The sequence below is a fragment of the Dasypus novemcinctus genome, chromosome 16 (assembly GCF_030445035.2).
Source record: "Dasypus novemcinctus isolate mDasNov1 chromosome 16, mDasNov1.1.hap2, whole genome shotgun sequence".
In the NCBI taxonomy this organism is placed as follows: domain Eukaryota; kingdom Metazoa; phylum Chordata; class Mammalia; order Cingulata; family Dasypodidae; genus Dasypus; species Dasypus novemcinctus.
This window is the reverse complement of record NC_080688.1, coordinates 66,045,436-66,057,936: the sequence shown is the minus strand read 5'-3', so window position 1 is coordinate 66,057,936 and position 12,501 is coordinate 66,045,436. Positions and strand designations below refer to the sequence as shown.

The 12,501-nt window shown below is 42.5% G+C and overlaps 1 protein-coding gene across 2 annotated transcripts in view; it reads left to right on the top strand.

The window, feature by feature from the left end:
- Positions 1 to 11,712, top strand: part of ACAA2 (acetyl-CoA acyltransferase 2) — a 44,081-nt gene extending 32,369 nt beyond the window's left edge. For both annotated transcript variants that reach the window (XM_004461368.5, XM_071208557.1), the window contains exons 8-10: positions 7,432 to 7,502; positions 9,866 to 10,020; positions 11,291 to 11,712. In XM_004461368.5, the coding sequence (XP_004461425.2) occupies positions 7,432 to 7,502; positions 9,866 to 10,020; positions 11,291 to 11,375 (311 nt within the window). In that variant the 3' untranslated portion in view covers positions 11,376 to 11,712. The remainder of the gene's footprint in view (positions 1 to 7,431; positions 7,503 to 9,865; positions 10,021 to 11,290) is intronic.
- Positions 11,713 to 12,501: the final 789 nt, after the last annotated feature.

Below are 12,501 nucleotides of genomic sequence, written 5' to 3'. Positions count from 1 at the left end.
GTAAACTTCTTGTGCCTGTAGGGTGTTGAGTCCCCACCCCTTGGTGGTTTGAGACTCACACAGATGAAAGGATTGGCAAAGGACAGAGTTGGGGGATTTTTTATATTGGAGTTTTGAAGTTGGAGTTTGATGCTTAAGTCTTAAGCTGGAGCCCCAGGAAGTAAGCATACAGAGGAAAGAGAAGCAAGCCCCAGGAAGGAGGAACCCTGAGCCCAGGAAGAAGCAAGCCCTGGGAAGAGAGGAATCCTGAGCCTAGAGAGAAGCAAGACCTGGGAAGAGAAGAACCCAGGAAGCCTGAACCCTTGCAGATGTCAGCAGCCATCTTGCTCCAACACATGAAAATAGACTTATGGTGAGGGAAGTAACTTATACTTTATGGCCTTGTATCTTTAAGCTCCTACCCCAAATAAATACCCTTTATAAAAACCAACTAATTTCTGGTATTTTGCATCAGCACCCTTTGGCTGACTAATGTAGTTCCCAATCTGAAATGATCATTAAAATCCACCTGTAACCCCACAGTATTCTGGGGTAGAGCCCCAGAATGTGGGTTTTCTTCAATGTACCTAGATACTTTTGATGATCAACCAAATTGATCTGACATAGATACAAAGACATTTTATAGTTCTGATTGATTAACATTATCAGGGAGAAGATAATGTTAATCAATGTATTTTTCCTTCCTTCTAGTCTAAGACCTGAATGCTTGCCCTAAAGAACAGTGAATGCCATTGTGGAAGGATTGATTTTTTTTTTCCTCTTAGGGCTTGAACAGAACTATAAATGCAAAGTGTCCTATTGTGACATATGCCCCCTTCACCAAGAGAGCTTATCTCTCAGTAGTGGAACTGGATTATTCTAGGTAACTACATGAAGTACACCACTAGAATAAGTAGGGAAGAATAGATTATTGTGATATGGGCTTGCGATGGTTTGCTCGGTCGGTAGAGGTGGGGTCTGGCTGCGGACGAGGGGTCGGTCCAGCTCAGGACGAGGAGTCGGTCCTGCTTGGGACGAGGGGTCGGTCCCGCTCGGGACGAGGGGTCGGTCTGGCAGCAGACGAGGGGTCGGTCTCACAGGGGTTGCGCGGTTCGGCTGATGGGGTCGCCCGGCGAAGCCGGCGACGAGGGGGTCGCCCGGAGAAGCAGGCGACGAACTGGGGACAAGGGTGGTCAGGCCCTTGTCAGGGGCTCTCAGGACTGGAGGGCGCACAGCAGAAGAACTACCGTGGAGACAAGGTAAACACGCAAGTCCACTTTATTGAGGGAGAGGCAACAGTTTTATAGGGGCTGGGGAAGGCTGATTGGTCGAAGCCACGCCCTGTTCTGATTGGTTGCCGGAGAAAGGTCAGTGGGCAGTACTGGACGGGGGAGGGGTGGTGATTAGGGATTGGCTGTTGCTGTTGCTGGGGGAAGTGGCAGGGTTTAGTGATTGGTGGCTGCTGTTGCTGGGGTAGAGGGCAGACTTGAGTTTCCCGCCCACGCCTGGCTGTTGCTGCTGTCGGGGGGAGGGAAAAGGGCAGACTGGATTTTTCCGCCCACGCCTGGCTGTTGCTGCTGTCGGGGGGAGGGAAAAGGGCAGACTGGATTTTTCCGCCCTGCGCCTGCACAGGGAGAAAGAAGAAGAAGGGTGCCGCCCCACAAGGCATCGTGTGGTGCCATCCGGGAGGAGGGGCGGCCGCGGAAGCATGACTGCCGAGGAGGGGAGACCCGAGGGCACTCTGCGCCCATGCCGAGCTTCCTTCAGGGGTGGCGGTGGGCCTGACCAACCACCCTATTATGGGGGCAGCGGTTTGAAATAGGCCTACCGTGGCCGCCGCCCCCCGCCAGGCCAGCAAACCACACTTCCGCCTGAGGGGTGACCGCATGGGCTGATTTTAAGAATCGTAGTTCCTTAGTTATTCAGTTATCCAATATGTAGCAAATCTTAGCCCTGCAGAACAGCTTTTGAACCAGAAAAATGGGGGAAAGACAGGACTTGAGGAGAACAGAAATGGCTCCAGGAAGGACACATAGAAAGATAGTGCTCCCTAGAACTCTTCAGGAGTGGAAATGGTCAGAGTTGGTAGGTAGAGCTTTGAGCCTCTTCAGCTGGTGCATGTTCTGACTTTATCTGTTTCTGAACTTCAATTGTAGAAAGGATGCCACTGCTTAAGAGGGAAAAGATTAAAAAACTCATACAAAACATTTCTAATGAGAAGCCTGTAGCCCAAAGAGGTGCCCAGGGTCACAAAGCCATTAGTGACAGGAGCCAGGGCTAGAGTTCTTTTCCCAGCCAAGAATACTATATCTTGCTGCATCTTGGTAAATAACAGAGTGGTATGGAAAGAGTCCTTTAAAAATCAAGTGGGAAGTGGACGTGGCTCAAGTGATAGGGCCTCCGCCTACCAAATGGGAGGACCTGGGTTTGATCCCTGGGGCCTCCTGGTGAAAAAGGGGAAGAGAAAGCATGTTTGCTTGGCGAGCCAGTGCCTATGTGGTGAGCGGAGTGCCCACATGGCGAGTGAGTGCGCGTGTGAGTGCTTGCATGGTGAGCTGAGTTGCCCGCATGGTGAGCTGAGTGCCCACGCAGCAAGCCAGTGCCCGCATAGCAAGCTGAGTGCCCATGTGGCGAGCCTGCACAGATGAGTCATGCAGCAAGATGATGAAGCAACAAAAGAGAGACGGAGAGTCAAAGTGAAGCGCAGTAGAGACCAGGAACTGAGGTAGCATAATTGACAGGGAACCTCTCCACATCAGAGGTCCCCAGGATCAAATTCCAGTGAATCCTAGAGGAGAAAGACGAGAAGAGAGGACAAAAAGAGAAATAGATACAGAAGATCACACAGCAAATGGAGACAGAGAGCAAAAAGAGCAAGGTGGGGAAGCGGGAGAGGGTAGGGAAAAAAAACAAGTTGTGGCCCAGCAGTTGTTAAAATTGACTGTAATGATTCTGAGTTAACAGAAAGTATCAAATCATGCCTACTGTGTTGTTTATGAAGACCAGGTGCTTTTGTTCTTTTATAACCATGCTTAAAAGCCTTCTCAGCTTTTAGGTATGTGTGTCTTTCACTGCTGTGGGATACTTCATTCCCTGATCATGCCAGGTAACAGATTATTTACTATTGACTATCCATCCCATTTTCAAGAGATCCAAAAAGAAAGTTGAGGGAAGTGGTCTTGGCCCAGTAGATAGGGCATCCATCTACCACATGGGAGGTCCACGGTTCAAACCCTGGGCCTCCTTGACCCATGTGGAGCTGGCCAATGCTCAGTGTTGATGCGCGCAAGGAGTGCCGTGTCACGTAGGGCTGTGCCCCGCGTAGGGGAGCCCCATGCGCAAGGAGTGCGCCCCATAAGGAGAGCCACCCAGCGCGAAAGAAAGTGCAGCCTGCCCAGGAATGGTGCCGCACACACGGAGAGCTGACGCAGCAAGATGACGCAGCGAGGGCAGCAGACTTGGCCCAGTGGTTAGGGAGTCCGTCTACCACTTGGGAGGTTCGTGGTTCAAACCCCGGGCCTCCTTGACCTGTGTGGAGCTGGCCCATGTGCAGTGCTGATGCATGCGCAAGGAGTGCCCTGCCACGCAGGGGTGTCCCCCCCGCATAGGGGAGCCCCACGTGCAAGGAGTGCGCCCCGTAAGGAGAGCCGCTCAGCGTGAAAGAAAGTACAGCCTGCCCAGGAATGGTGCTGCACACACAGAGAGCTGACACAACAAGATGATGCAACCGAAAGAAACAGAGATTCCCATGCCGCTGACAACAACAGAAGCGGACAAAGACAATGCAGCAAATAGACAGAGAATAGACAACTGGGGTGGGGATGAGGGGAAGGGAAGAGAAAAAAAAAATCTTTAAAAAAAAAAAAAGATGATGCAACGAAAAGAAACACAGATTCCCGTGCCGCTGACAACAACAGAAGCAGACAAAAAGAACACACAGCAAATGGACACAGAGAACAGATAACTGGAGCAGGGAGGTGGGTGGGAAGGGGAGAGAAATAAATAAAATAAACCTTAAAAAAAAAAAAAGTTGAATTAGATTCTTTATTGAATTAGTAGCCATCACAGAACCGGCACTTTAAATTGAAACTTGTTAACTGAATGTCCCTAACCAATAAGCAGATGGTTGTCCAAAGAGCATTTTATCAGGGCAACTAAATAAAATAACGTTATATTTAGAATATTATGCTTTTCTTGAAGAGACTGAGTTTCCAGTCTACCTTGGATGTATTTGTGAAACTCATTTCAGAATAATTGCCTTCTTGAATTCAACAGAACCTACCACATATTTTTCTTTTAGACATTTAAGGGAAAGAAGTAGGTCATTTCAAGCCAGATTTTTTTACCCTTTGGAAAAAAAATATTGATTAACTGTAGAATTATGAATAATATTAAACTGTTGTTGGTGATCATAAAAAAATTTGGGATCTAAAGGATATTTCAGAAGTTTTTTAAGTGGGTTTATAATTCTTTTTTGTTGTTGTTGTCTTTATTTTTTTAATATTACATTAAAAAAATATGAGGTCCCCATATACCTCCCAGCCCCCTCACCCCACTCCTCCCCCCATAACAACAATCTCCTCCATCATCATGAGACATTCATTGCATTTGGTGAATACATCTCTGAGCACCGCTGTACCTCATGGTCAATGGTCCACATCATATCCATGTTCTCCCACATTCCACCCAGTGGGCCATGGGAGGACATACAATGTCCGGTAACTGTCCCTGCAGCACCACCCAGGACAACTCCAAGTCCCGAAAATGCCCCCACATCTCATCTCTTCCTCCCATTCCCTACCCCCAGCAGCCCCCATGGCCACTTTCTCCACACCACTAATCACAATAGTTCATGAATAGAATATCAGTAAGTCCACTCTAATCCATACTCTATTCCTCCATCCTATGGACCTTGGAATGGTTGTGTCCACTCCACATCTATATCAAGAGGGGGCTTAGAGACCACATGGATGCTGGATGCAATCCTGCTTTCAGTTGTAGGCACTCTTGGCTCCATGGTGTGGTGGTTGACCTTCTTCATCTCCATGTCAGCTGAGAGGGGTAAGTCCAATAAACCAGAGTGTAGGAGCGGAAGTCTGTTGAGGCTCAGGGCCTGGCTATCATATGGTCAGTCCAGAGCTTGAGGTCCCCTGGGTATATATTAAACCCCATCACCAACTACAGTTCTGGTAAAAGTAATAGGAGAGGCTTGTGAACAAAGATCACATCTGAGTCCAGCTCCATCACACAGAAACACAAACTCCAAAGAAGGGCCAACTGACATGGCAGTGAACTCCATCTGCCATGACCATAGAACCTGTGGGTCTCTGTAGCCCTCAAAAGAACCAATATCTGTGGTTGTATCTACTTTATCTGTCTCTGGGACTCTGCTGAGGTGTGCATAAGGGCAACCCCTCTGATAACCTCCCAGCTCTTTTTGGAGACTCATAGCCATATAAACTCATTTGTCCTTTCCATTCCTCCCTTTTATTCAGGTCAAAAGCATTTTTAACTCCTGGTATTATATGTAGATTGAGATATTCTGCTGGTCCGAATTGACCCTTTTATTCAAGGTCATTTTCTAGTTACATCATCAGTTGATACTTGGTAGTAATCCCTTGGCGCCAGGGAGGCTCATCCCCAGGAGTCATGTCCCACGCTGGGGGGAAGGCAACACATTTACATGCTGAGTTTGGCTTTGAGACTGGCCACATTTGAGCAACACGGAGGCTCTCAGGAGGAGCACCCTGCCGCTCTAGGCCTTGTTCTTATTTCAGGTGCACAGGCTCACAAGCATAGTCATTAGTATCAGGGGCTCATTGTTGGACCTTCCTTCTCTTTTGGTCTTTGCCATTGTACTTGGGGGATTGTTGCTGTTCCTTTAGGAACTATGATAGAGCTCCCCTGGCGAGGAACTCAGCATTCCCTCAGGTGTTGTTTTTAATTGTATCCACTGTGAAAATATCCAAACATTTTTATGTACCCTGGATATATGCCCTGTAGAACTCCCTGCCAACCATGTGTCTCCTGTCAGTAACATCCCACACCAGTATTCTCTGCTGCCATTGTTGAACCTCTCTGTGATCCAAAACTTCTTGAAAAGTGAAGCCCGATATATTGCCAGGTTCCATTAATAGTAAAATGGAATATAGTGATGAGTTTAAAGGTTAGATATAGAATACATATTAATTTAGAAAAATTAAGGTAAAAATAAATAGGGGTATCAAAAAATTTAAAAATGCAAAAGCTTTGTTTTTGGTGTATCTCTCAAGAGAAATGGTGGCTCCCAGTGCATTAGAGCAGTTGAGCATGTCAAGCCCTCAACACTATTACAAGTATCTCTGAACATGGCCCTTCAAGCATTGAAGATTGACTGTCACTGTGGGTCCTAAGGGGAGGGGGAAAGAGGTATTGAATAGATGGAACCAATGTAACTGTGTGGGCAATAGAAGTGTTCCACAAGTGTACGCAAGGATGGATATAAGACATGTAAAATTACACCAAAAATATATAGGGGCTGATAGGCTAAAATGTAAATCATAATGGAAAATCGTATAGTCTAAAATATAAACCACAATGTAAACACAAATATTACCTTGTTTGAAAGCAATTGTTATACCTGTACATCAGTTTCAATAAATATAGTATGAGTATGTACAAAGATTATTGCTGTGGAAGAGAAAAGGTTTTATGTTGGATATGTGGGAGTAACGTATATTGTGTATATGAATTACTGTGATCTAAAACTTTTGTGAAGATAAGCTTAATAATTAGAAAAAAGAAAAGAAAAAGACAGGACGCAGACACTGAGGAAAAGACAAAAGTAGTTGCTTTGCCAATTTGCATACAGGGTCACACTTATTGCAATGATGGAAGGTTTATAATTCTCGAGTTAGGGGTTATGGTTTATTTTAATTTCTCTGCCCAGAATTATAGTTATAAATGTATTCCTGGTTTCAGATATCTTTTCCCTAAAATGTCTCGAAGCTTCCTTTCTTGCTGTGCCTGTTTGGAGATACTGCAGCTGTTTCTTGCCTTTTGTCCAAATGGGCCTGAAAGTACAGAGGGAGCCACTATCACTTCTATACTCAGAATGCATATGGGTTGGCTCCCAGGACAGCACTCAGAGTGCCTTGCCATTTGATATTAAACGTGATACATAAATAACTGACAACCCTGCAAAATCCCATATATGCCTCTTTTGGCAGATTGGAATTTTAAAGCCATATGTGGCAGAACTCATCTGCATTTTGACTGCCTAAACAGCTTTTTACCTTGGTCCCATTCCCTGTTTCTTTATTGTTACATCATTTAATAGTGTACTGTCAAGGTAACAATAATAATAATTGTAATAATTCAGTCACATTATTTGCTTCTTACGAGTTTCATGAAGAAGGAGAAATTGGATAGATACATAAATAAAAGGTGAAATTGATTTTTCTTCTAATATAGGTCCTGTTCCTGCTATCAGTGGGGCACTAAAGAAAACAGGACTGAGTCTTAAGGACATGGATTTGGTGGAGGTAGGTGGTGGTGTTTTTTTCACAACATGAATAAAGTACATTTATGGCATAAATGGCTTTAGTTTGGTGTTTCAGAGCCCTTTTTTTTTCCTGTGGCACCATAAGGTGGGTGAAAAAACTCTTCTTTTATAGATTGAAATGAGACTATCAGGCAAAATAACTGGCCTAATAGAAAAACAATACCTAGTACAAAATCTACATGTTTCTTGCCTCTCCCCAAGTTGAGGGTCCCCCAAACTTATCTGTGGCTTTTCCACCATAGTTGTGGATTGATTTGGTATGTGCCTGTATTAGTCAGCCAAAGGAGTGCTGATGCAAAATATCAGAAACTGGTTGGTTTTTATAAAGGATATTTATTTGGGGTAGGAGCTTACACATACCAGGCCATAAAGCATAAGTTACTTCCCTCACCAAAGTATATTTCCACATGTTGGAGTAACATGGCTGCTGACATCCACGAGGGTTCCGGCTTCCTGGGTTCTTCTCTTCCCGGGTCTGGCTTCTCTTTCCTCTGTGTGCTTACTTCCCACGGCTCCAGTTTAAGGCTGCAGCATCAAACTCTAACATCAGTAAACTCTTAACACCAAAAACCCTCAAACCCTGCCCTTTGCCATGTCTTTTATCTGTGAGTCCCTCCCCACTGAGGGGTGGGGACTCAACATCCTAATGACATAGCCCAATCAAAGCCCTAATCATAATGTAATCACGCCCAAGTCCAGACCAGATTACAAACATAATCCAATATCTATTTTTAGAATTCATAACCATATCAAACTGCTGCAGTTCCTGTTATAATTTTTGACATTGGAAGCTTAAATTTATTGGTAGGTTGATTTTTTTTTTTTTAAGTGTTGGTGTTGGAACAAAGGCATTGTAAGTGTTAGTGGTGGTGAAGAAAAACTTAAAGATGGATTATATATATTCTACATTTTTAGAATATTTGAAAATTTTAGGTGATTAAGCATTTGCTGTTTAGGATTGGGAAATTCTATAACAAAGGGAATCTGTCTGTTTAAATTGATGATACAGAAGGGGCCTCTTTACTCTAGGCACATGTAAGATTTCCTTTTCTGGTAATCCAGGATACAAAGTCTCTAGCCTAGGAAACTGTGGTTTACCCTTACATTTCTTCTTCCATTCTTATATCACAGTTCAGAGCCTCATGGGGGGCTCTTTAATTACCATATTTTGTATCAACAGATAGTTACTGCTAAATTGACAAATGTCAGGTTCTTCATGCTAAAAACTCTGATGACATATATCAGCTCTGCAAAGCTGTTCATAGTCATTTTACATGTACAACTGCTCAGGAACATAGCCCTCAGCAACCTGTAGTTGATGTGGCTGTCTTTGGGATTTTTCATGATAATGCAGTAGTTTTTCCCTAGGTTCAGAAACTTGTTTTCACAACGTATTCTAGGTCTCTTAGTGCCTTCTGAGCATGACTATGTTTATAAAATAGAAAAATAATATTGGATCTAAGGACAAATATGGTTCCATCATGAGAATGCACAAAATATAGTAGGGATGAGCACATGACCAAGAGTAAAAAAATCTTGTTTTTTGATCTCAGTCTGTAAAAGTTTCTTAGATTCTGTCTTCTTATCTATAAAATTCCTGGGCCAAGATAATTTGAATATATAGTACTATAAATTTGAAGTATGATACAGATAAAAGGTAATTATCATAACTAGCCTTGGTAAATATGTTAGAATAATATGATTCTTTTCATTTCTGCCCCATTTCATCATAGTAATCATTCTCTTTATGTATCTGACTCTGAAGGTTAATTCTTTGTTGTCTATTAGTTTCTTCTTGGAACTATGGTTGATAGTAAGGGTTAATAATAACAAAAATAAGGACAGTTATTGAGGACTTGCTATGTGTCAGGTAATACACCAGATGCTTAATACCCAGGATTTCATTTAACCTTGGCAGTAACTCTGAGGATGATATAACAGTCACATTTTACCATTGAAGAAAATTGAATGTCCAACAGTTTAAATAATATGCACAAGTTCATATATAGCTAATAAATAATGCAGCCAAGAGTTTTACTGCCCATCTAGCTCCACAACCTATAGACTTTCTGCTGGATCCCACTACTTCTAGTATATATCCAAATACAAGATTACTGAGGACTTCTATTCTCTAAAGATACCAGAGTATCATTTAGTAAATATACCCAATTTCAAACCTGCTATTTTTACACACAATGATTTAAGATAATTTAAGAAAACCTTGCAAAGTAATTTAGAAGAAACAGCAAAAGAAATATTAAAACCAGCTATCAATAGGGGAAAATTCTTGGTTAAAAATCAGTTTGTGAATATGGATTTTTATCAGTGTTTTGATTTTTTAAGGTCAATGAAGCTTTTGCTCCCCAGTATTTGGCAGTTGAGAGAAGTTTGGATCTTGACCCAAGTAAAACTAATGTGAATGGTGGAGCCATTGCTTTGGGTCACCCATTGGGAGCATCTGGATCAAGAATTACCACACACCTGGTTCATGAATTAAGGTACTTGGTAGAATAATTGCTGCATTTCAGATTTGCTGTCTTTAAGAGAAATGCATGGATTTGGGTTTTCCAAGAGCAATCCAGCATTTTTCATTCTTCATCCTCATATCTCCCTGCAGTGGTGCTCACAAGGAATAAATTATCTGGGCACAGCTTTTCAGCTGAACTGGCCTTGTAGATGATCTAGTCAACTTGTTAGTGGTTCTGTCTGTGGGACCTGCATTCTGCCTCACATTTGCTCTGTGCAGTGCAGGCACTCGGCACATGCTCAGTGGGGTCCACTGTGTGCCTGGCCTCATCCCTGGTGCTGGTACATGGCAGTGAGTAGATAATGAGGCTGTGGTTCTCATGGAATGTGCATTTTAGTGCCTGTTACAGGAAAAACAAACAAAATACTGAGAGCCTACTGATCTTGCTCTGTCATTTAAGCAAACTTAAAACTTGGGTTTGAGCTTAGTTGTTCTCTTCACTGTTTTCAGGATTCCAGGAGGAACCTTCCCTTCTCTGTCTTTGATACTTTTCAATTATGATAGAAGAGTTCTTCCTTTTGGTACTGTATTTTGTGCTATTTTGCTCTTTTGGTAGGGTAATTGCAAATATAACCAAGTATGCCAGGCTGCAGATAAACTCTGGCTCCTTATAAGGTAAATGGGACTCTTATTTCACTTAATGATTCACTGAGTTGAAATGAGTAAATTGACATGTATAAATATAATTCCTGAGTAGTTTCCTCAGATCATTCTGTTCGAACCAGGGAATGAGAACAGAGAGCACTTAAAAAGATGCTAATTTTTATAAAAGAGATATGAAATGTTTCTAAATTATCTGTCCTTTCACATGTACAGATGTAATTAATTACATTTGTTCTAAAGTGCAATAAAAATCTAAAACCATATAAATCAAAGGGCTGAGTTCATTCCCCCTCCCTCAGCTCCCTATCTTTATCTAAATTACCTTCTATCCTCACTTCCTTCCCACAGCACATTTAAGTTTGTCTATTTCTTTCAGTTCCTCCAACCCTGAATCTGTCCATTCCTTTCTCAGATCACTTTCCTCTTCTATATTGCCACTTTAAAAAAAAAAAAGCGTTCAGCTTTCCAAAGTCTTTCTCCTGCTGTGACTATAAGCCAATATTGAGGATAGGTAGAAAGGTTATGAAGAGGAGCTGAATGGGAATGAGTAATGCAAATATGTCTGTTACTGATTTTTTATAGCTCAAGCTACATTTACCCTCTTTCAAGTAGATTTCAACCACTGCTTGCTTTCCTAGGCGTCGAGGTGGAAAATATGCTGTTGGATCAGCTTGCATCGGAGGTGGCCAAGGTATCGCAGTCATCCTTCAGAGCACAGCCTGAGAAGAACAGGAGCCTGCCATGGCCCCCTCTTAACTTCACTTGACTGGGCCACAGTGAAAAGTGATCTTCAGAGCAGGTGCCAAACTGGCCATGCCTTACCACCAAAACAGTAATTGAGTTTGATCAAAGGATGGTAAGCAAAGATGCATTTATCATGAATAAGAGCCCATGCCAGAAATGAGTTTTCTCCAATTGTACCAGTGGAATATGATGTATTTCTTAACTAAATCCAACTATAAAAGGCCTTCAGAGGAATTGTATTCTCGCCCAATAACCACCACTTATGCCTTAAATGTTATAATTACAAGGAAATTGAATAAATAATGCCTTAAATTTAGCTAACCCCTTTCCTGCCATTTCTTGTATTATTTTTTAAAATATTTTGAGAACCAGTTTAATTTGTTGAGTGATGTAATGTTCATATTCATTTTGAGATAAATGTCAAAGGAACAATATTGCTGAAGTTATTCTTGATATTAACAAATGATGTCATTTGAGATTGTTTTTCCCTTAAATAAGGACAGTGCTGATTATGTGTTGTACTCTTCAGACTTGAGTGGGAACATAGCTTCCTTAAGGAAGATTTGTGTTCATTTTAAGGGCCAGATTTTTAAATGGAACCTCTGCAGCTGATAGAAATCTAGACATTATCTCTGAAGTAGGCACATGACACCCTTTCTCCCACCACTGAGACTTCCCAGCAATGAGAAAATACTCTGCTGCTAATGCCTGCCATGTGGCTAATTAAAATGAGACATTAGGAGGCATCTGTTATAAATCACTGAGCTTGTACTAAAATTTAAGGGAGCCTAATTGAATGCCATTGGGGCCACAAACTTAAGGAGACCAAAGTTTTTCCTGGATTTCACCTCCCTTCTTCACCTTTCCTATTCATCTGGGTACCTCCTGTCCTTTCTCCTTTATCATGGCATGCCTCTAACCCAGTGGTTCTCAAATGGGGCAGCTTCATTCCCAGGGAACATTTTATAATATCTAGAGACAGGTGTCTAGTGGGTAGAGGCCAGGAATGCTGCTAAACATCCTGTAATGCACAGGACAACCTACAATAAAGAGCTCTTTGGCCCAAAATATCAATAATACTGCTGTTTGGAAAATCCTGCTCTAA